The sequence below is a fragment of the Callithrix jacchus genome, chromosome 3 (genome assembly GCF_049354715.1).
Source record: "Callithrix jacchus isolate 240 chromosome 3, calJac240_pri, whole genome shotgun sequence".
Taxonomy (NCBI): domain Eukaryota; kingdom Metazoa; phylum Chordata; class Mammalia; order Primates; family Cebidae; genus Callithrix; species Callithrix jacchus.
Genome location: NC_133504.1, coordinates 173375830 through 173401990, shown reverse-complemented (window position 1 = coordinate 173401990; position 26161 = coordinate 173375830). Strand labels below are relative to the sequence as shown.

General features: G+C 35.3%; 1 protein-coding gene across 5 annotated transcripts in view; it reads left to right on the top strand.

The window, feature by feature from the left end:
- SLIT2 (slit guidance ligand 2) overlaps nt 1-26161 on the top strand; it is a 388661-nt gene that overhangs the window by 206785 nt on the left and 155715 nt on the right. For all 5 annotated transcript variants that reach the window (XM_035293962.3, XM_078367432.1, XM_035293960.3 and 2 more), the window contains exon 5: nt 14663-14734. In XM_035293962.3, the coding sequence (XP_035149853.1) occupies nt 14663-14734 (72 nt within the window). The remainder of the gene's footprint in view (nt 1-14662; nt 14735-26161) is intronic.

Below are 26161 nucleotides of genomic sequence, written 5' to 3'. Positions count from 1 at the left end.
CCTTCAAGTTCGTACTAAAGTAAAGGGAACAAACAGAAACATGCAGTGTTGCACACAGGACTGGCAAGTTTAGCATCTCTCAGATTCTTACTGTATGCTGAGCTCCTCACCAAGCATTGCACAAGCTCTAGTCAAACAATGACCTCATGAGGTAGGTAATTTTATTATGCCTGTTTTACAGATGAAGATGTGATGTATAGAGAGGTTGAATGGCTTACCCAAGTAATAAAGCCAGGAAGTAGCAGAGCCAGATGTGGATTCAGGCACTCTGCTTTGAGTGACGTGGCTCTTAAAACCCTGCTGTATTCTCCTTGTTCACAGGATGGCATACTATCTTAAGTTACCTTGAATTAACATTGAAATGTACTAATTTCCACCCATCATAACCATGCTTCCCTTTTACTTTTTTGGAAATAGCTTCCCTGTAGGGAATTCTAAAGGATAGAAAGCACTGATGGTGAACACTTCTCCCACACCATCAACCCTCTCCTCAGTCTTCCATGAGTGTCATGCTGTGTGATACCTGATTATGCTATGCAAGACTGTACTACTATGTATAACTAGTCTTTCTCTTAAACTAATGCAAATATCTGTCTTTTATGTGAAGCTCATTTTTTTTCTAACATATACTCAGTTATTAGGAACTTCAAATACCTATGAAAATAATTCTTTTCCCGAAATATATTATTTAGTTGTATATAGGAGCAAAAAGTTAATAGGAAAAAAAGTATATTAAGTAAGTATACTTTTAATCAAACTAGGAATTTAATCTGTAATGACATTTACACGTTGGCACATACTCATTTACCGTCCACATTTATGTTTCTTTGCTTTTCTGAAGTTGAAATCTGGCAAATACTCATTTATCATTACTCAGTAGTTTCCAAAGTACCCCATGGAACTACAGATTTATGGTATTCTTGGTCAGACTCTAAGAGAGGTTAAACCGTGGAGGAAAATAAAATTACCAGTAATTAAATTTACAGGCAGGTTTGCCATCTAAAGCAAATTTATTACCTCATAGTGAAATATAGTTTAGACACTTTCACATAAAGTGAATCCATTTTTACATGATATAGGTATTATACATTGCTGTTTCAATTTATATAATTAAAATTATATCATTGCACTCTAAGGTTAATGGGATGCTCAACTGGAAACCATACGTCGTGGGCAATAAAATAGCAGCATTGCGGTATTGGCTTTTTTGTTAAAAGCGGATGCAGTATTTCAACACTATTACATTCTATCTTTTAAAAATCTTTAGAACAAATGAGAAGCAAAGACATGCCAATTTTTTTAAAAAACCATGCTCTTTTTCTCTTTCTCTCTATTCCCTACTCTACCTCCTGTTTCTTGTATGTATATATACAAACACATACACATTTAGGATATATAAATCATATAATATATTATGGAATATGTATATTCAGCTCTGTTATTAGCATGGATCCACATATGTGCTGATAGACATGACAGGAAAATACATCAATTCCCATTTCTGGAAACTGTTTAATCTCAAATTCAAAACAAATTAAAAGGTGTTCCTGTAGTCTGTTCAAATTCTGCTGGCATGATCAAAAGAGTGTATCATAAATGGCAGCACTGTTGTGGGTATATGGTAGAATTAAGGGAAGAGCAATGTGATCTAATGTGTAGAGTTGAACCAGAACAGACAAGACTCTTTTTTTTTTTTTTTTGAGACGGAGTTTCGCTCTTGTTACCCAGGCTGGAGTGCAATGGCGCAATCTCAGCTCACTGCAACCTCCGCCTCCTGGTTTCAGGCAATTCTCCTGCCTCAGCCTCCTGAGTATCTGGGATTACAGGCATGCGCCACCATGCCCAGCTAATTTTTTGTATTTTTTAGTAGACACCCAGTTTCACCATGTTGACCAGGATGGTCTCGATCTCTTGGCCTGTGATCCACCCGCCTTGGCCTGCCCAAGACTTCTAAGAGAAGTGTGGTATCTAAAAAATGGTTGACACATCCAAAGCAGTAGGCATTCTTCAATAGCCATGCTCTAATAAATGGACTCTTATTACACTAAGAAATATTAGACCAAATATAAAAGTGCTGCAAAGGAACCAAAGAGAATAGTAAATATACTAGTCCCCAGCAGAGATGCTTATTGATTTTAAAATTGCCATACAGAGTCTGCTGCATTCATCAGCCAAGGAATAGATAAACAAAAATGTGTTATATTTATACAGTGGAATATTATTGAGCAGTAAAAATAAATGGCCTACAGATACATGCTACAAGCTGGGGGTTAGAAAAGGGAGTACTGCTAATGAGTACACAGGTTTTGGGTGGGTAATGAAAATGTCCTAATATTAGATTATGGTAATGGTTGTATAACTCCATAAATAATCTAAAAATCATCGAATTGTACAGCTTACATGGGCAAACTTTTTGGTATGTTGTCATATCTCAATAAAGCTGTTAAAGTCATTTGCAATAATTTTTTCTCTCTGGGCCATTTTTCTTGAAGATTTGATATTTTACAGTTGAATTTATGAAGTCTCTATTTCTAGGCATTTTTTCAACTGAAGTTGAACACTTTTTTATCATGATCAAGAATCATTTTTGTGGAAATCTATAAATACTACTAGAAGGAAGTTATAGTGATTGGCTATGTTGATAGACCACAAGTTTTTACAAAGTCAGAATTGAGTATATACACTGACATGAAAAACTTGAGTTTAGGGGACAGAAAAGAACAACACTTGCTCTTCTGAAACAATTAGATGTCATGCTTTAGCTGTGCTAGCACAAAGATCCCTAAAAACCTTTGTTATAATAGGTCTTGACAAAGAAGGTTCTCTTAACTATTTGCCCTTATTGAGATTAACTGAAACTGTCCTCTAGTAGTCCTCTAGTCAGTGTTTTAGAATACCAACACAACCTCTTTTTTTCCTTCTAATTGTTAAATGCAGAAAGTACTATTTTCTTACCCTTCATCTCCAGCAATGTCACCCATAACAGACCTGTGTCTCCTCTTTCCATGCTGGTCTCCTTTATAGAAATAATTTTTCATTTGTTTTTACCAGACCATTCTCATCACCGTCCCTCAGAGGGACAGTGTCCTCCTCTTCCAAAAGCATTTCCTGATTTGCACGCCACCTCACTCTTGTTAAATCCCATTATTTTATTTACACATGCATTCCATGCATGTCATCATGAGTTGATGTCTGCTCTTTACTTACATATGCATGGCTGATCTTCCTCAGTATATTGCAGTCATTTTGATGAGAAAAATAGCATCACATTTTTGATGTGTCTTCATAAATGAGTAATGCAATTCCTGACACAATGTCATGGAGTCAGGTATTCAGGAAATGATTATTTCCTGGTTAGTATCCATGCTATGCTGACTAAATTATGAAACTCATACATATCCCTTGACACAGTATTGAGAGAATTAAAGGATTTTAAAGTTCATCAGCTGAAGCTGAGAATGAGAGTATAGTTTAGGCTGAACAAACTTTCAAAGACTGTTTACCACTTAAAATTCAAGGTACTTACATTAACACGACTGTTCGAACTTTGATACATTTATCTTACCTGATCTCATTACTGATCTCATTAAAGATATTTGGATCATGAAAAAAATATATATCTACCATATCTTATGGAACCAAAGAGCAAGTCATCAGTGTTTTAATTTATCAGAGTGTCAGATGACATTTTCATATAATATTCCCTAAGAAAGACATCAAGTACCTGGTAAATAAGTACTTTTCTTGAGAATTGTAATGTCCATGAGTATAATTTTCTAATTATTGATGGGCACTTTAATTTCATGATTTATTGACCATAACCTGGCATTGCATTCAGCATGGAGGATACAATGATGAATTTTTCACTGTTCCTGGGGAAATGTCAGCACTGTGGGATATGTGAACAAGGAAGCTAATGATTACAATTCACTATGGCATCAGTTGAATATAATATTCTACCAGGATGCAGGGAAGGAAGCCTACTCCAGTATTAACATGTTTCAAAGAAAATTGCTGGAAAAGAGAATGTTTAAGCTCCGCCCCAAAGGATGAGTAGGAGGATTAACCAATTAAAGGACATCATGTGACTATTCCAAGCAGAGAGAGAAACATGTGCAAAGGCTTGGCAAGGAAAAAATGTATAGGTATTAAAGATATTGTATATATGAACTTAAACTCTATTGCAAGATGATGATCATCTACCACCCGCAACACTTCAAGCAGTAACAGAGTACATTTCCTTCTTTATGACTTCAGGACTTTCTGTATTTTCTTACTGATTTTTATTTTAATCAGAGTGGTGGCACAATGATCACTTTACCTATCTACTTTCCTTTCCAAATCTGAACTTCTTGGGAGCATGGACTAGGCTATTTTTATCTTTTCATTTCTAAGTGTGTTCAGCAGATACTGACTTCATAAATAATTCTTGAAGTGAGCTAAACTGAATGAATGGAAGTGCAGAAAGCAAGATGGGCCAGTGCCTTTATGTGCTCTGGTGAAGCACTTCATACCTTCACAAGGAATCGATGGGAGCATTTGATCCTCACAGGAACCATGACACAGCAGTGCTTGGTATTATTTTTCCCAGTTAGAGAAAATGAAACATAAGTCAAAGAATCTCAGCAACTTGACGAAGATCACTTGGTCACCTGGTTTTAGTTTATGTGGAGTGGAGACAAGGATTTCTATTCCAACTTACCTGTTCCAGACCTGCCCCAGTATACATTATGCAAAAAAAGAAGTTTAAAGTGACCTCTCAAAAAGAACGGGTTTGATGGTCAGACAACAATGCGAATGTGCTTAACACCAGAGAACTGTACACTTCAAAATGGGTGAAATGGTAAATTTCATGTTACAAAACAGCGGGCTTTCTTATCCAGCTCTCTCGTTTGTCCAGAGAGTGTATACACGCTTCTTGGCTTTAATGGGGCTTCCTGGTTTTTATTTTCTGTCGGCATTTACAACTTCCAACTAGATGCAAATAAACAAATGCCATGTTTAAAAACCAAACAAAAGCTAGAAGGTACTATTCATCAGAGGAGTTCCAATGCGCTACTAACATGGGGTTCAAAGACCATGGGCATAACGGTTGCCAGGCAGACTTATTAAAAATATAGATTCCTGGACCTCTTCCCTAGAGATTCTGCCTAATATTTCTGGTGTTGCATTCAGAAGTCTTTTTAAAAATAATGTTCCTAGATATTTTTATGGGTGATATTCAAACAACATTTTGAAACCACAGCTCCAGGGTGACTGAACCTTAACACCAAAGAGCCAGACCTCTATAGAAGCTACCTCCTGTAAGAAGCAGTATAGCAGTGCTTGAGAGTATGAGGTTTGAGAAGCAACAGAGAAAGCTCGAATCCCACTGCTTACTAGCTATATGACCGCAGGTAAATAATTTAACCTCTGCAAACCCGAGTTCCTCATCTCCAAAATAAAAATAAGAGGATACATCCTGATTTGGTTATAGAAACAATAAAATAAAGGGTATTGCCTGGAAGTTAGTAGCTGCTCAATAAACGTTAGCATTGAGTATTACCTTTTCTATCCGTTCAAAAGTGCATACATTTTTACACTTCCGTCTGTGGAATTTTACAGTTATTGTCAGTAAGTTATTGATACTTTTTATTAACAGCAAGAAATGCTGGGATCAAGGCATAATAGAGATTAGACGAAAGAGATTATTATTACTATGTTAAATAAAACTTCGGTTGCTGAGAACTAGAAGTTCCTTCCGGTTTCCAGTGGCACGAGTGGGGCGACAATTTTGGTGGAGGAACAGCCTCAATAATCCCTGAAAAGAACTCATTCATGAAGTGGACAATGTATGCTCAAAGTACTTATTCTACATAGAATGTTATTAAGATTTGCAAGAGGAAAGACTTATGTAGAAGAGATGCATATGGATGAAGAAGCAGCAGTCAAGGTGATAAAAACGTACCCTGAAAGAAACAGAATTATCATCAAGCAATGATCACATCAGATTTTATGCTATCAATAACGGCTTTTGAATAAATGAATGAGAAAATACGAGTGAGGGTGAGAAAAGACCACAGCTGACTTTCTCATTTACAAATATTAAAATCTTCAGTAAACTAAGCATAAGGTTCTTGGGGATAATAACCTGAAAATCTGAAATATGTTGATGCATATCACCTGAAAGGAGATTTATGTATGCAGCATGCAGTTCAATTCCCACCAGGATACAAAGACTCTTTAATCTGTACTTCTGTCTTTGATCTCTTTATTGAGCTGTAGTCTCTTATCTCCAACATTTTATAAAACATTGCCATTCTCCTCGCCTGTGTTGCCTTGATACCATTATGTTTAAAAGTCCTCTCAGAAGTCCAGTTTTCTTTCCGGATTTCCTCGGGTTGTATCTATAATACCAGATTTTGTTACTTATCAGGCTTCAAACCACAGACTTCTACTTAACAGAAGTCTCCCTGGCCTTGTATCCTGCAAGTTGCCATGTTTTCTAAGTTTTTGTTTGTTTTGAGATTAGAGTCTTGCTCTGTCACCCAGGCTGGATTGCAGTGGCACACAATTTCAGCTCACTGCAACCTCTGCCTTCCAGGTTCAAGCAATTCTACTGCCTCAGCCTCCGGAGTAACTGATATTACTTGTGCTCACCACCACACCCAGCTAATTTTTGTATTTTTACTGGAGACAGTTTTCACCACGTTGGCAAGGCTGGTCTCGAACTCCTGACCTCAGGTGATCCACCCAACTCAGCTTTCCAAAGTGCTAAGATTATAGGTGTGAACCACCATGCCTGGCCATAAATTTTTTCTTTTTCTTTCCCTGCCTCCCTTCCAAACATTTGATAAAGGTGTACCACATACCAGCAGTTCTACAGAAATAAGATGAATGAGGCCAGGTGCAGTAGCTCACACCTGGAATCCAAGCACTTTGGGAGGCCAAGTCAGGTGGATCACGAGGTCAGGATATCAAGACCATCCTGGCTAACATGGTGAAACCCTGTCATTACTAAAAATGCAAACAAATGAGCCAAGCCTAGTGGCACACACCTGTACTCGCAGCTACTCAGGTGGCTGAGGCAGGAGAATCGCTTAAACCTGGGAGGCAGAGGTTGCAGTGAGCCGAGATCGCACCACTGCACTCCAGTCTGGATAACAGAGCAAGACTCTCTCTCTCAAAAAAAAAAAAAAGAAATAGATGAATGAACATCCCGCCTTTATTTGTTTATCATGTTGTCTAACAGGAGAGAAAGTTATTTAGGAAAGGAATTCAATTAAAATTATTTTTTTCAACTTTGTTTTTAAAATTAATATAAATTTGTAGATATTTATTGCAAACATGATGTTTTCAAGTATATATACATTGTGGAATGGTTAAATCAACAAAGTAACAAATCATGACCTCGCAGAGTCATCATTTCTGTACAGAGAACACTTATTTACTCTCTTAGCATTTGCCAAGAATATGATATATTGTTATTTACTATAGGCACCTTGCTGTACGGTAGATCTCTGGAATTTATTCCTCCTATGTAATTGTAAATATATATTATTTGGCCAACATCTCCCCAACCCACTTTCCTGTAACCACCACAGCCACTGGTAGGTACCATTTTACCATCTGCTATGAAGTCAAATTTTTTAGAACCTGGAGGACCTCATGTTAAATGAAATAAGCCAAGAAAAAAATGACAGATTCCACATGATACCACTTGTATATGGAACCTAAAACATTCAATTTAAATTACAGAATTAAAATAAATAACAGCACAAGTCACCTTAGGAGTTCAAAAAAGGGAACAAGCAACGCCCCAGTAATGAAAATAATTATGCAATAATTTTATTATCTAATGATGTAAATGCTAATTTATATAATTAATACAAACCTTATTTGTAACTAGGCAAAACAATCCTAGAGATATTTATGTGAGTTCATCTTACAGATAAGCAAATGGAGAGAGAGGCTTAGTACCTTGACAGCATCACATAGCTGATAGGTTATGGAGATTTTAGCATTAGGCTCAGTGGAGGAGTTGGTCTTCATCTTGAACAATGCTTAACTCTGCATCTCATGGTGATAGGAAGTAGTTACTTGAGGCAAAAGGAGAACATGCAAAAGCTGAACAGTTTGGAATATGATTATATAAAAGGTGAATTAAGGGGGCATGAAATTCACGATTGAAGGAATGAGGTGGAAATAGAGTCACGGCAGGTATCAAGAAGGACCTGAAATAAGAGAATGGGAGTTTTCAAGGTAATACTAAGGAGGCCAGTGTGGCTGAAATAGAGACGGTGAAGGGAAGGGTAAAAAGAGGTAAGGTCAAAAAGGGCGTGTTGACCAAATTTTGGGAGGAATTTGTAAATCTTTATGACAGTTTGAGCTTTCCTTTGCAATGAGGCAAGATATCTAAAATTTTCATTAGAAATCTGACAAGATATGGCTCTAAGAAGGCAAGGGCAGAAGCAGAGAGATGGTTAGAAGACTATTAGGTAACTCAGACAAGACGAGATGGTAGGTGTCTTGTCACCTACCAGGAGACAAGAGGTGCAGGTAGGTCAGATTCTTGATATATTTTGAAAATAGAGTTGAGAGGATTTGCTAGTGGTTTGGATGTAGGTTGTAGAAGACTATGCTATATCAGTGAGAACTCCAGAGTTTTGGTCTGAATGTCGGTATAGATGGTGTCTTCTTAACTGAGACAGGAAGACATCGGGAAGAAGTGTTTTGATATAACTTCAAATTTGGAAATACAATTCTAGGGCCAGTGTGGGAGACGCCTTGGAAGGAATCGTAAGTCAAAGCAGGGAGATCAGCTTGGAGTCTCAGTCATCGATGAAGAGTGTTGATGAAGTTTCTACCAGTGACCATGGCAGTGGAGAATGGAGAAAGGGACTTGATTGGAGATGGTGCTGGGGTGGTTTTGGGAATGGATTGGATATAGTAAAAGGAGGAGGGTCTTAAACAGGAAATGCCATTGTTTCATGACTAGCTAGTAAGACACTTCTCAGACTTGGCTCTGGGTGGCCTGTATCTTTCCAATTGGTCCAATACCAAGAATGTAACATCTTTCCTATTTCAAAATGCTTATATTTACACTTCTTCATATCTTTTCTTTGGGATGAGCTTCAGAATGGGGAAGTCTTTCCAGTTCCCTTCGTTTCTCTGTGGTCTTAATAATGAGTAAACAGTTTTCAAGTTTAAGATGCTCAGTATTTTTACTTTCTATTAAAAATTCCATATTATCATGCCTGAGCATTTGTAGTTCCCTCTTAACAAAACTAACCTAGTTTTCTTATCTTCAATCCTAAGTCCCCAGTATCCTGTGTATCATTAGCACACTCCTCCTTTACAAATACTTTTCCATCATTATTTGCTAACTCAGCAAACTTGAATAGCTCTAAGTTCTCCCAGAGATGACACCTATGTTAACTTCTACTGATGATTTTATATTTGCACCAGAGACTAACTCCTAACTTTATTATGTAGTGTTCTCTAAAACCATTGCCTACTTTACTGGAGACCCACTGACTCTGACACACTACCTGATAACACCTCTCTGCCCATTTTCCCTACCTGCTCTGAAACTCAATTTCCAGATTAATCTTTCTAAAAATCAACCCCAGTAAAGCCATTTCCTTCCTCTGAAACACATTTTTACACTCTATTACCTAGTGATATAATTACAAACTCCATCTCACTGACTCAGTAGTTCTGACTCATTTTGCTCATTCCACACAGTTCACAGAACAGTACACTCCCATCAGAAATGTCTCACATCGACTACAGTGATCTTTGGGGAACTTAGCAGGTATTCTCAGGGCCACATAAAAGAGTCTCCAAGTAGAATAATTATAACATGTATGAAGCCATCACCTCTGTAGTCCCTACTATGTGCCAAGTCATTTTTGAGGATTTAAAAGGTGTGAACTCACTGAATCCACCTAACAATCCTATGAAATAGGAACTATTGTGGTTTTTTTGCAGATGAAGAAACTAAGGCACAGTGATGGTAAGCAGTGTGACCCAAGGTCACATGACTAATAAATGGTAGAGCTGGAATTTAATCTCAGATGGTCTGGCCCTGAAGTCAGTGTTCTCAATTGCTGTGGCAAGCCGCCTCCCTCCTTAAATTTCTGCCACCCACCACCTGCCACCTCTTTCCCCAGCATTGACGGCTGAGAACTACCAAGCTTCATCAGTTTTAAACAAGTTTCACATAAGATCTCAATTTATTTGGAAGGTGGCCTGGGTCAACCAAGCCACCAATGACTGTTCCGTCTTTTCCCTGTCTCCTTGATTACCTTTCTCAGATAGCACTCATAATTTACTTACCATAAACTATCTTCATTCTCATCAACAACAAATCTCCAATTATATTTTAAAGCAACAAAGATATAGTGGTAAAAGGATCAATGCAACAATAAGAGCTAACGATCCTAACACCCAGATACATAGGGACTTAGACTCCATGAGACAGAAAATTAATAAGGATATCCAGGACTCAAACTCAGATCCAGAACAAGTAAACTTAATATATATTTATAGAGCTCTCCACTTTAAATACACAAAATATACATTCTTGTCAATACCACATCACACCTACTCATAGGTTTAAATGAAATATTAATTGGCCATTATTAATAACCATTTTTTAGAATAAAGCAACATTTCTGTTCTCTCTCCCTTTTTTTCTTCCTCTTTCTTCCTCTCCTTCACTCCTTTTTTTTCTTTCCTTCTCTCAAAAAATAAAATAAAATAAAAGTCACAAATCAACACATTCCAAATGATCTTTTATCGTGGCCTGCAACCCCTTTCTTAAAAAAAAAAATAGATTTAAAAAATGTTCAAAACCAAATCATAATCAGTATTCCAAACTGCTCTTTTGATTTCCCAACTTCGTCAATGGTTAGTCTAACTTCAGAGTGACTCCTGTAACCTCTCTGTCCCTTATCCGGTCCATCTTTACATGCAATCCGCTTCTAAGTTTTGTTTTTTCATACATTACTAATGTCATTATTGGTCTTCTCTATTTTTTCTATTTATAGTGTGGAGATGCCTCATACACTAACTGCCCCAGAGTAAGGAAGCAATGAATTGAGGGTTGATGGTTGCTTGAGATTCCCACTGTCCTTTCCCCAGCTATTATATAAGTCTTTATCTGGTCTTCCAAATTCAGTATAACTAAACTTGAACATTTCACCCCATGTATCCATCCTAAATTCCACTGCCAATTTGTTAACCTAAGGAAGAACCCATCTCCTCCACCCGACCATCACCTTCCTCTCCACATCATTGTCTGCTGAAATGAGGATACATCCCCCACTTGGTATGAAAAAGTCTGAAACTCAATTTCCAGATTAATCTTCCTAAAAATCAACTCAAATGAAGCCATTTCCTTGCTGTGAAACACACTGTCACCCTCTATTAGCTGGTGATAAAATTACAGACTCCTCCCGTGGCAGGTCCATCTCACTGACTTAGTAGTTCTGACTCATTTTGCTCATTCCACACAGTTCACAGAACAATACATGGCTGTCGGTAATGTCTCAGCACACCATTGATTTGCCCTTCCCACCCCTTCTCCTCTTCTTCCACTGCATATGTTGTACCCTCTTAGGAAACCAGACCGCAACTATTCTCATAAAAACTTCAGTGTGTTCCTGCCTTTATGCCTGGTTTTTGCTGTTTATGCCATTGGAAGTGCTGTTCCACCCCTGCCTGTCTGCCTTTGTATGTTGACACATTCACATGATCTTTTCATTCTTATTCCAAGTGCTTTCTTAGTTTTTTGACTCTCAATAATTTTTTTTTTTTTTTTTGGAATTTACTTTATTCGTCCTTCTGTTTGGCTATTCCCCTCATCTTCTTTACTCAATTTGAAAATTTTCGAAGACAAGAAATTGGCCTTATCTAACTCAGTAGCCCTTGCAACATGTAGTGGATATTAAATAACAATATGTTGGATTGAGATAACTGCGAACCCTCAGATGACTATATAGAGAAAACATAGATCATTGTTAAAACAATCTAATGCATCATTTTGCAAATGACATTAAGTCAGAGGCTAGGATGAGATAGGAAAAAGCTTTCTAAATTCCAGACCACAGGAAGGACATGTTGAGATTAAGTAGCTCCTGGAATTATCTTTAGAAATCCCGAAATCTTGGCTAAATATTTACCTATGTATTCTACATATTTACTTAAACAATTTGTCTCATTGTTTAGCACAAACGCCGAATATCTCTGAAGCTCTGTTTCCTTTCCTGTAAAACCAAGTAACAGTATCTATTTTACAAGGGGGTTATGAGGAATAAAGGAAATATAGTTTAAGTAAGGTGATAATTTCTGCTTAAAAAGCAACTATTGCATATAGTTGGTGCTAGAAATGTGTTAGTTTCTTCTTCCTGTTGTGGGTGCACATGGCCCACTTAACTGAAGGGGTCTGGGATCCATAATTAATCCTTGGCACCGGAGCTGAGACCCCATAGTGTGGCCTGTGGAGCCATTTACTCAGGGGACAGCCACACACAAACCATTAGCCTTCAGGGGATAAGGAGGCACTGAGCAGTACACTCTCACACTTTTGCAAAAAGAAAAAAATTTCTATTTGAAGGATACAGCTATTTGATGCCCTCCAATTCTGTCAAAGGTAATTTGAAGGACTAAAATCAAATTTAAAAGGAATGACATTCTGACTGCTTTTCACTGTTTTTTTACAAACCACCTAAAATCATCTCCCTGACTTTCATCCAGCCACTCAACTTCCATGACTCTAAGACAAGTGCCTAGGGACTGAGCAGGACTGAGACTATAGGTTCTGCCCAGTTCCTGCAGGAGCAAACGAGGTCTGGAGCAAACACCTCTGCCATTTTTTTTCATCTACACGCTCTTCAAGGCATTTTTTTTTTTTTTGTCTTAGAAGTGGAAGATAATATGAGATTCAAAAACATGGAATTGGCGTAGACATAACAGTAGAAACACTACTAAATGGTTTTCAGGAGGCATTGTAGATAGATTCAAATTTTCTGGAATGCAATATTTTCCTCCTCATTTCTTACTACTTTCTTATTTTTGTGTCTCCTCTGTCTCTTTGTTTTCTCTTTGTTCTGTAGCCTTCTCTGAACAGTGTGTCTGTCATCAAGGCTTTGAAATATTTATTGTTAAATATTCTTAACTTGATGTAATTAAACAAAGAAAGGAAGTCAATCTAAATCAATGGCAAACTGAGAAATAAGCAATTTTTAAGGAAATGAAGGATTATTACTCTTAGGGACATACTGAAACTATTGAAAGCAGTAACATGCTACATCACTTAGGAAGTGGATGGCTGCCTTAACTCCTATATAAGCACATTTTGTAAATTTATTGTTTGAAATAATTTGTTGTGCTACAGACCTTTACTCTTTAAATAGACTGGTATTTATTTTTTTACAAATTGCTTAGCAAACTTTTTTTTTATTTGATCATTGAGGATGTTGAGATATAAATGCAAATCTTCTTTGCTTAAAAGTTGGTGCTAGTAAGGTCAAGACCACACACTAAATCACTGTATCTGCCAGTTCTCTCTCTATTGTACAACCACAAGTGTATGAACAAGAAATTCATATCATAAGCAGCAGTGGGGAAGAGGAGGATATGGATGAATCCGTTCATTATGCATCCTCATATTGTAAAATGGCTTTCATCTGATAGGCTCCTGTGGTTAGTAGCTTCATATTTCCTTGTGAGAATCAGTTATCTTAGAATTTTAAAGGTAATTTTCATACCAACATTTTTGCTTTAATAATTTATTTTGTTTACTATTTCAACTCTGCTGTATGGTAATGTTACTTAAAACTAGATAAGAATTTTCTGCTTTCATTGACATTTCTTGCATGGATATTTATATTCTACTCATTAAGGCTAATAATACTGTGTGAGCTCATAGAATTGCATTGGAATTCTTAGAAGGAAAAATAATGATCCGTTTCATGAGATGAGTGATTTTTACAAACTGTTCTTTCCAACTCAGAGTGGTTTTTCCGGTGATTAAAACATATTTATCAATTAAATTAAAATGCAAATATAGACAGTCTATGTGTATGATTATAATAGAATTATTTAAAGAAGGTTTATATCAACCTCTTATTAATATTTTATGCATAAACTGTGATTTTATTGTTGGGCCAGTTCTTCCATGTACCATTTTCAAGTTACTAGAAGTGCTATGAAAACTTAATCATACTGTTCAGGTTTTATCAGTTTTTACCCACTCTACTCAGGGAACTTAAGTAGGCTGCTTTCCTACATACTTTCTAAGTTATGCCAGTGATATAAACTACTAAAACCTCAGAATAATCTGACACTGAATCGTGAACAATTTACCATGTTTTAAATCAATGTTTCTATTACACAGATGTGGAGTGACTCTTAAATTTACAAGTGCTATATTTACAGTTTCTTTTAAAATTAAAGATCTAGAAGCTTACTTCAAGAAGACATTATTCCAACTTTTTAATTTATATTAGAAATATAAAATATTTATATTAGAAATGGCATATAATGCTATCAATCTAATTATGATTCTTTTAGGGTTTTTTTTTTCTTTCTGGTGTCCTAGAACTTGTCAAATATTTGGATTAAAATATACTGTAAATAATATTTTCTAACTTGAAACTTCTGTTGTTGTTTTTAGTGATCTCAGTGAAAATCAAATTCAAGCAATCCCGAGGAAGGCTTTCCGTGGGGCAGTTGACATTAAAAATTTGTAAGTACATATTTTTAAATTTATAGTGTTTTATCATCTATTTTCAAAGTCAATTTTATATTAAATAAGGTGTCAGAAAGAAATGGTAAAAGCCCTGTATATATTTATGTTTGTGTAGGAGACCTTGTAACAGTAAGTTGTAAATTGTTTTCACGAGCTGTTTGACAAGATACTCATTTAGAAGATGCCTGGAAACAAGTCATCATTAAATTTATTATTTAATCCTTGTGATTAATCTTTTGAAACCTAAGAAGTGGTTTGATTAACAGATATTTGTGTGTTTTTTTTCCTAATTTTTCTGTCAGCTTACTTCCATAACTACGTTTTTAGTTGCTGTTGGTGTTTATTAGAAATTCAGAATGTGGTCTATTATTTTCTGGGAAGAGTAGATAGTATTTTCTTCTTGGAGACACCTGTAGCCTAAAGCTATAGGCTTTTCCAGAGTTTTATAATCACCATTTTCATTAAATGCCAAAAGCATGAGAATGACAAAATTGTGTCTTTCCCTTTGTGTGAATGCTTTTTTTACGTTTTCCCTCATATCTTCATGAAAGAATATACTTATAGCCTCCTTTAAAAAAAGAAAAGTGTATTTCTTTATTTTCCTTTGATAAACCTTCAGTCTGGTGTTTCAATTATAGGCATTTTTTAAAGTGCCTATATTTCTAAAGGTACATATTAGATTTAAGATCTCAATGACAATCATAATATCAATATATATCTCACTAAATTTTAAAATACGATATTAGCTTCTTAAAATGATGGGTTTTTATAGACTATGAATGGTAGGGCATAAATGTTTTTCTTAGCTTTTACGTTAGTTTGGAATGTAGGGGAGAAAAGCCCCTGTGTGCTGAGATTAACTGTCAGGAATTTAATATTTCTTAGCTAGTAATAAACAGGGCAGGCACTTTTTCAAGAATTAACTTATATTCAAAATTCTCCATGGTTGGATCCAATGCTATTTTTTTTTCAGTAGCAAAAGTAAGACAGATGTTTTCCCTTGTCAAAGAAGACAACTGTTTATAAAGCCACAGATTTTGGCCTCTGTGTCTTCTCCTTAATGTAAATGATTTCTTTTTAAATTATACTTTCTTAATGTACAGAAAAAGACTCAAAGCTACAATCTTCTAAGGTATAAATGTATAAAGCCATTAAAACTATGGCTTTAGGTTTTTTGGGGTGCTTAATTTAATAGGATTTTATTTGCTTTCTTTTTATCTTTGCCAGTTAGGGCTTCCTGAAGTCTTCAGGTAGACTCATTGATACAGGGTATTTAAATCTACCTGGCCAGAACTGCATTAAGAATCCTATGTAGCACTTACTGAAGTTGCCATCACTTAGCTGTGAAAGGACAGCAATAGCTACAGTTGACCATTTCTTAGTAATGCTGTTTGCAATCTTATAATAGTATTACCTCTAATTCCTTAAAACAGGTGGCTTTTAATCTTCTTAGTAAAGATATTTAGGGAATCCAAGTCAACAAGTGGCCCTTCTCCCACATTTCAGGATATGTGTGGAAGCACGGACCAGTCATGATGAGATTCTTCTTTATAGATTTTGTATTTATCCTTAAAACATGTGATTTTAAAAGTTTAATTAGAGATAAAAGAGGCTAGTCAATGTCCTATCTAATGGAATGTTGATTTAGCAAAGTTTTCAAATCTTTCCCCCTGTGAGGCATAATTTTTTCTCAAATTTTAAATATTTTTATTATCATTTATGCAGTTGGATGAGTTTAAGACTGGAGTTTCAGAATAGTTTGTTATTTTTTGGACTTGTAGATATGAGCAAATTAGTCTGCTTCTTTGAGTTTTTACTCTTTTTTTTTTTTTTTTTTTCATTTTTTTGAGACAGAGTCTCACTCTGTCACCCAGGCTGGAATGCAGTGGCACAATCTTGGCTCACTGCAACCTCTGCCTCCCGGGTTCAAGAAATTCTCTGGCCTTAGCCTCCCAAGGAGCTGGTATTATAGGTGCCCTTCACCATGCTCAGCTAATTTTTTTTCTTTTTTTTTTTTAGACAGTCTTGCTCTGTTACACAGGCTGGAATGCAGTGGCACGATCTAGATTTCGGCTCACTGCAACCTCTATCTCCTGGGTTCAAGTGATTTTCCTGCCTCTGCCTCCTGAATAGCTGGGATTACAGGTGCCCACCACCCTACCCAGTTAAATTTTGTACTTTTAGTGGAGACGAGGTTTCACCATGTTGTCCAGGCTGGTCTCGAACTCCTACCTCAACCTCCCAAAAGTGCTGGGGTAACAGACTTGAACCATTGCACCTGGCCAGTTTTAATTTTACAAGGTAAACAATAGTTGGGTTTTGTATGGCTATTAGGGAAAGAAGATGCATGAAAGACCTTTTAAAACAGTAAAATGCTATGAAAATACAGCATTTCATTTGCAAGTGTTTGACTAATCAACTGCTAAAAGTGAACCCTGAAAAATGCATTGTAAGGAGACAGGAAAGTCGAACATGAAGTGATTAGCAATATTGACTAGATATGACTATTCTATTATGGGTCACTTGGACATGAAGTTACAAAATAGAAAAAGAACATATACTAGAAAGTACTAAACGAATATACCCAGGACCTTGATTTGTGACCAAGACCTTAAAGGTTGTAGGTGCTGAGAAAAGAGAAATAAAAGTATCTCTTGAAGTTATCAGGGAATGGTTAGATAAGAAGACTAAAACCATAGTGCAAGCGGTGTGTGTGTTTGTGTGTCTAATGTAAGGGATGGAATGTGCATACTCTCCAGTTGGTTTTGTTTTGTTTTGTGTTGTTTTTTTTTGAAACAGTTTTGCTCTGTCACCCAGGCCGGAGTGCAGTGGAACAATCTCGGCTCACTGCAATCTCTGCCTCCCAGGTTCAAGCGATTCTCCCACCTTGGCCTCCTGAGTAGCTGGGATTACAGGTGCCTGCCACCACACCTGGCTAATTTTTGTATTTTTAGTAGAGATGGAGTTTCACCATGTTACACAGGCTGGTGTTGAACTCCTGACCTCAAATTATCCACTTGTGTTGACCTTCCAAAGTGCTGGGATTACAGCAGTGAGCCACCACACCCAGCTGCCCCTGTTTTTTAAAGGCAAAGTGGTGTGTATCCTGAATAGCAGAAGTGGTTTAGAAATTATAGGGGGAGCTTAGTATTGCAGCATCTACATCGTTTCACCTTTGGAGGCTTATGTTCCTACAGAAGAAACGGGGCTTCAGAAACTTTGTGGGTACTGAATGATGGTGATCAAAAGAACAATTTATTCCCTTCCATGTAATGTGAAAGACAGTGAGAGAAATATTAAAATATCACAATGAATGTATAGGCTAATTGTATGAATTAGGATGACAGCTGCAATATTATGAAAATTTTATAGGAACAGGCATTTTCTAGAATTAAAAAATAGTTCAAACTACAATATTCAAAAAAAAGTTCCAATATTATGGGGCTTTGTATGAAGTTTAGTTTTATCGTTAAAACTTACGAAGGCTATCTGGTAAAATATATTAAAACTGAGGGTACATTTTATTGATATTATTATGAAACTGGTGATCATAAGTCACTGGCATGACTTAATACATTTCCATTAATATTAGCGTTATCAATATTATTAGTATTTGATGTAAGAAGAAGGTATTCATCTCCATTTATCACGCCAGTATGTACATTTGAAAGTTGAAATTTGGTGTAAGAAGAAGGTACTTCATCGCATTTATCACACCAGTATGTACATTTACAAGTTGAAAAACCCTGCATAATGCCGTCATGACTAATGTTCAGAGTTAAAGGAAGCTGCCCAGGATTATGTACCGTAGCTGTATCGAGGCCATACTTTGTATGGCACTATGTAAAAGCCCAGTCTGATGCACTGTAACAGGTTTAGGGGATTTACCACATTAAGCCTTAGAGCAAATTCCAGTGTTCACAAGATTTTCACTAAAAGCATTTGCTTTAATCTTGTGGATTGGCTAAATATGCTCAAGGCGGTATCCCAGTGATATGAAATTGATGCTGTGGAAATTTTGCAGATTAGCGGATCTCATTCTCCTTCCTCCAGGCAAGTCACACTAGAACTATTCTAAACAGATGGACATTTATCTTGCTCTTAAACATCTCTAGCGAGGACTTCCCATAACTTGTTTGCTTCTCTCTATTCATTTCTTAACTGGATTAAAATTTGTATTTTATTTTGCTACCTTATTTTTCCCAGCCACAATTTAAACTACTTTGTCCCTTGACATTTTAGACACTGAGATGTGCTATGAGAATAATAAGATCATAGGAAAATATCTACTAAATTATAGTGTTTATTATAGTCACTGGTGTCACATTTTCATAGGATTGACATTTGTGTTTTTAAACTCTCAAACCAAATATGAACTAAGGTATCAATAGCATATCATTATCAACTGATGCTTTAACAAAATATAACCTATATTTATGAAAATGTTCTTTAGAAACGTGCATATATATTGAAATGCTTAAACACTGGTACAATAAAGCCTCTCCTGCCTTCTAAACAAATCTTGAACAGGGTCATGTTACATTGTGCCACTGATTTGTTTTCAAGTATCTATTAGGCATTTCCATTTAATTGATAATTTAGAAAAATATTAAATTAAATCTCACTATACTGCCAAGAATTGTGAGCTTATTCTTGAAGTACTTACAGTACTTACCAAGTACCAGAATATTTCAAAAGTCTTGTTTTTAAGATAAAACATTCATAATTATAGTTATGCTAGGATTAAAGAAAAAATTACAAATATATAAACTTTAAATTTACATAGATCACTATTTTTTAGTTGTATCACAAAAACAAAATCTAACTTACATCACCATTAGTTTCTTTAGTGAGTTCAATATGATTACTGAATTTAATTAAATTCAAAAAGGAATTATTTTAAATATACTGTGTGAAATAAACCACACCTATTTTGCTTCTTTAATTTTGCAATACATCCACAAAGTACATTCTCTATTCCAATCAAAATTTACTGTTTGTTTATAAATAAATGTATCTCTTTCCAATTTCCTTGCATCATCTCAATTCCATTAATCACATATTAGTCTTATAATCTTTTTCCAGGAACAAAATGCTTTTTGGTAAACAATATGTTGGAGAAAGTTTTATGGGTTTTTTTTTTGTACATGCATTACTTTTTAGACAAGGTTTTAAGTCACAAGATGATTCATCATGGTTCTCTTTAGGTAAGCCAAGATATCAATATATATATATTCCTATGACATTTTAGGAAAGAAGTCACCCAATTTGGAATATATTATTTATTAACATAAAAAGATTTGGCAAACAGAATAGAGTTAATCTATGTGTTGTTACAGAGCTATTTACATTAGTTAGAAATTTTGTTTTTCTGCTGGAACTCTGTCATTTTCAAGTTTTGTATCGATGGATCCATTAGAACCCATAGAAGGAAAACTCACAGTTCCATTCCAGATACACAGAGATGCTTACATATTTCATCATATTTTTACATTTCTCTCATTTTAAATATATGTTTTCTAGTTTTCACTGTCATCTACTTAATTCCGAATGATAAGAGAGCAAGGGTAGCTCACTTGATATAGAATCAATATGTAACAAACAGAGAAAAGAGTGGCAAATGCAAGACCTCATTTAGGTTTGTCATACAAGTTAAGTCATGATTGCAAAATGTCTTCTTTAATCTGTTAGATTTTTGTTGTTGTTGTTGTTGTTTAGTTCATTGGATTTTATTTCAAATCCATTGGTATCGAATTGAAACTGTAGATGTCTGTGACCCAAGCTTCTTCCTAAAGTATTTTCAGTAAACCTGAAGCTGAAGAGACTGTAAAGGATAGGTTTGTTTCTCATTCAGAGAGCTTGCTATCCTTATTCAATTAAATTCCACAGGTCTTCAGTGTGGTGTAGAATCTTTGGAACAAACCTCTATAGGGAGGACTTTTTACTTAGCTAGTAAATGAAGATTTTATTTTATTGCCATTCTGAAATGTGCCTTTCTGAAATGAAACTTGCCTTCGTTTACTATCTATCTAAATAAAAAGCGGTTGTCTCAGGCACTCATATATATAAAAAATTAGTAACTCAGCAGATGTCCCCATCAGTACTATGGGAACTGTCCATGGTGCTGTGTTTTGCCTGGTTGCACTTCCTCTTGAAAGCACAATGAATTGTGATAATTCCCAGCAACTGTGATAAAGTTTGCTACTAATAACCTCTCCATTTTTGCATTTTGCTTTGTCTTCAGAGTGCTTTCAGCAGTTTTTCTTCAATAATGTATTTTGTCATGTAAAAATGTAATCTAACAATATTTCTTCATAAATGCTTTCTAGAATAAAACAAACAAAACACACAACAGTCTGATTCAGTAACCTGGAATCCAATTCACATACTTAAATAAAATTTGAATTGGCATAAGTGAGCCATAGCTGCTATATCTTCTTATGAGACAGAGTGGACCTTTGATTTTTTGCACTTTTTACACTGAACAACACACTTTATGACCTCTGAACGCTTATCATAGCCTGCTGATTGAATTTTGACCTCTAGTTTGTAATCTCATTAGATAATTTTAACAAAGTTGCCAGATTTTTTCATAAAGCATTTTTTATTATTCCATTACTACATGGTTTAAAAGTATTCAGTTTATTTAAAAAGTTGTTTTACAGTATGGAAAAGCCCTCAGGATAGAGCAGAACATGGCCAATAATTTAGTATCTATAGTATCCTAGATTACAGGGACTCTAGAACTAGGCCTAATGTTGCCTAGTTCTACAGTATCTATAGGAATTATAGACTCTTTCCTGAAAGAGCAGAGATGATTATTAATTGCTGTAACATCCAGTCTGACTAGTCCTAACATTCTGACATTGACCCAGGCTCCTAGCCCTTTCTTCCCTTCCATCTGTACACAGGCTCTTTGCTCAAGGTCTCCCTGTTGCATATATTCACTGTGAACATTGCAGTGCCTCTGCTCACAACTATTTGTTGGTAGACCCATTTCCTCTATAGGAAATACTCAATTTATTTTCTGTCTAATTAGATTCTATCCATTTTTTAAAGATCTGAGGGTTTTTTCCCCCCTTTCTTTCATGACTATATCAGCTTAGAGTAATCTCTGCCTTTTCTGACATTCTGTAGTACTTTTTACCTACTGGTCTCTTCCACACTTATCGCTGATTTAGCTGAAAGCCCCATTTGAAGAACAAAAGGCTCCTGAGTCTGTTTCCTGGGCCACTATGTATCGAGTGGTAGTTATGGCAGTACACGCATCTACATTCCAATGAAAACCTCACAGACTATTTGCTACCTACCATATATAAATTACCAAACTTCTGCGAGTCTCATTTTCTCATCTTTAAAATCTGGATGATGCTAATTTCTCTTTCCCAAGTTATCATGAGAAATAATGAGATGAGGCATCTACAGACCTCACCATATGCTATGAATTCATTAAATGTTAGCAATTATTATTATCATTTTCAGTTTCTACCATTTTGATTAGTTTACTTACAATTAACAATACTTATTGTCAATTTAGTTATCCTTCCCTCAATTTATGTTAAAACAGGTTTCTTCCACATCTCTACTACTGCTATCTTTTGCTTCTTCCTTCCAAATTGACAAAATTATGCAACTTTATACCATAGGCAATTCCTATGAAAACTAGATTGTTTATTCCTGTGAGAAAAACAAATTGTTGCCTGAAAGATTGTAAAAGGATCAAATTCTCACATAATGTAAATTACTTTGGGTCCTCAGAATGGTCCTTACCTTGATTGTTTTCTTTGCCAGTTTTCAGTTTAATACTGATATGCTTTTATGCAGAGGTAAAGAATATAGTTGCTGAAACTTAGGTTGAGGGTGTTCATTTATATGGATCCGTTTTTATAATTCTTATACTCTATGTTATAATTTATATTTATGGCTACTCTTTAAAAGCCATGATTGGCATAAATATTGGTATATACAGACATTTGCATTGACTTGAAGTTTATACACATATGGGAAGAAGTAGAAGAAAACATGCTCATATATTTACAGCTTTTTATTCTTTTCCTCCCATCTGATTTATGTTTTATTAGGTTGCTTTACAATAGCCAAAAATTGTTATCCCTTCATTAATTTTAGTCATTTTGATGTGTCTTAAGTCAACTAAATTTTTGGAGTTTTCTATCTTACAATAATTAATATGAACATGAAGTAAACCATTTCTAGCACCTTGACTGAAACAAAACAATACAAAATTGAAGCACAGTTATAATAATTTTGTTGAGAAATTGAGATATCATGATTGGCTTAGAAATTATTAAAGGTTGTCATGTTCTGTATTGTTAGAGTTAAGTACATTTTATGTCTTCTAATTCTTACCAAAAAAACCTATTAGAAATGCAAACTTTTAAGTTGCATGCTGCAGTAAAATGTGAATTTGCTGAGTAGGAACACACTAATAGAAATTATTGCAGTTTTATGTGTATTATTAATCTAAGTACTGTATATGTAATTTAAACAAGGTATGATATCCATATTTTAAAAGAATAAAACAGGAAATCCCTTAAGAAAACCTAAATGCATGGAATTAAGAAATCCCTTAAGAAAACCTAAATGATGGAAACACCTCTATATTTCAGGATGCCAAGAAATCCCTTAAGAAAACCTAAATGATGGAAACATCTCTATATTTCAGGATGCCAAGTAGGCAAATGTTTAACATTTTTGTCATGTAGTACACCTATGTTTAAAACTTATATTTAGCAACATTGTATTGATAAATCTGAAACTATGATAAATTACCTTTAGTGTTAAAGAAAATCAGATGAGTTTCAGAACTTTTTGTGTACGAAGCATAGAGTGGTATATCTGAATATATGGATTCCCGAGTAGCTGGGATTGCAGGCATGCACCACCATGCCCAGCTAATTTTTTTTTTTTTTTGTATTTTTAGCAGAGATAGGTTTTCATCATGTTGGCCAGGCTGGTCTCAAACTTCTGACCTCAGGTGATTGACCTGCCTCGGCCTCCCAAAGTGTTGGGATTACAGGCGTGAGCCCCCACGCCTGGCCAAGATCATGAATATTATTCTTTTTAACCCTATTATATACATGAGATTAAAGCAGTTCTTCAAAACACAAATTTACTCATTTGGACAGCAAAGAATCACATAGAGACACAATTTGGAATATAAATAGAAAGCAAAGAGAAGATTGAAGGCAAGAAATAAGGACGAAGAAGACACAAAAGTCTGTGCTAAGTTAGGTCAGCCAAAGGTCTTAAATAAACCACTTATGACACTTCCACCTTTAACATCCAAATCTCTTTAATGATCAACAAATTTACACTATGTCTTAGTGAATAGTTGGAGCATAATTTTTTTGGAAAAGTGAAAAAGTCTCCTCTTATATTTTTCTTAGTTCAGAATAATTTCATGGCACAATTGGAAATCACATCTAAAGGAGGGCAGCCTGTCACTAAAAGTATGGCAGAGAACAGATCCTTTTCTGTTTACAAAAGTCAGAAGTACCCAGAGCTTGCAAGGTAGTGGAGAAGGGAGTGAGCAGGATGAAAGAAAAAGAGTGCAGCTAAATAGTCCAGAAACCCTGAAATAAATTACATTGTTGCATAGTTTTGACACTGTTTATCTTGAACCATATGCAGACAAATGGATGTCTGTTGGGAGAGATTTTCTCATGTGCAGTCTTAGAAGCACAACACTATGTAAAACTTCCTTTGAAGATCACAAAAGTGACAAATTAATGGAGGAATTACTCACTTGTTTAACTTGGATTTTCCTTTCCTATGAGTAACTTCATGAGATACCTTCATGTTCAGAAAATACATGGACTCAAAACAGTATTGAGAAAACTTTTAAGGAAAACTTTAATCCTGTGGAAACCAAATATTCTTAATGTTTTAGCATGACTAGGGGCTTAGATTTCTGTTAAGAATATGAAGAAGCATGAAACCATGAGCAGTGTTAAAGAACAATGAAATTACCAAAGTTTCCAGCAGCATCTCAACTTCTGCTCCTGTAAAGGAAGTAGTCTGCTTTCCATTTCTTGCAGGACAAGGTTTGCTTGAGTGCTTTCTGGCATGCTGGAGGTTCCCCTTTGTGTATTGTATGCATGATTTAAAAGAAGCTGTGTCAGCATTGATTTATACATTGGCAGCTAAGGATAATAAGATATGGGCAAACATACAGCTCACCCTTTTACATATTAACCTGGAGACTGCATTAGGCAAATTTGATAGCATTAAAAGATTTTGCCAATTTGTCTGGAAACAATTTCTCTTTTGTAGTGTGTCAAGGGTAACACTTCATGCCATTGTACTAATTTAAATGGCTTTGATAAATTGTTCAAGAGGTTAGAGAATAGTAGTGTAGATATATATATATATATATATATATATAAAACACTTTAAAATAAAAAGGCTATTAACTTAATTGTTAAATGAATTTAATCTGTAAAAATCAAAAGTGCTCAAGAATGTAAGTGTTTTCTTGGAACCACAGCAGCATATTACATCATGAGACTTTAAATGTCTTCTTAGAAATAAAATTATACTTCTGCATTACCTCTTAATAAGCAGAAATGCTTTAGGCTATTATAGTAGCATGGATGTTAGCTATGATTTGAGGAAAAGCTTAGTTTATAAAAGCAGTAAATTTGTATCTTCTTTGAAGTGCACCTTTGTTAATGTAGCATGCCCTAAGTTGTACCATTTGCATGACGTCAGGTGCAGTCATAGAAGCACAACACTATGTAAACCTTCCTCTTGTATGAATGTACCCCTAGAGACCTTCTTAAAACTGAGATGTATATTTCATGAGACATTGTCTATATACAAAATTTCTAAAGTAAGGAACTTGAAAATTACTAGATTAAATCTTTGCACCTTTATTCAGTAGTCTTGTGGGAGAAACAACTATTTTATAAAAATGCTCAAACAGTTCCTTAAGAACAGACCCCAAATATAAATTAGCCCTTTCAGTGAATGCTGAACTTGAAACAAGGACAGGATACATTCGTATGACGATCATAATCTTACTCCTGAGTTCATCCACATTCTCTCGCCCAGTGCTTGCAGAGCTGAAAACTCACCTGATCATGAAACACTTTGTTTCTAACATTAAAATGATTTTTTTCTTTTTTACTGAAATAACAACATCTCTAAGATTCAAGCTACTATATTTAAACAACAACTGCTTGTTTGGAAAAAAAAAAGAGTGTAGTACAGACACACTGTTAACTTCAACCAAGCAGAAGGCTCAATATGAACAAGGAAATTTTAATTCCAGAACAAGCAGCAGGCAAAGTAGACATAACCAAGTTTGGAGCATTCTTTGTTTATACTATGAATTTTAACAAATAAGTGCTTAAGATATTGAAGAAGATGCATTCATTTTAAGTATGCATTATTTAGAATTGG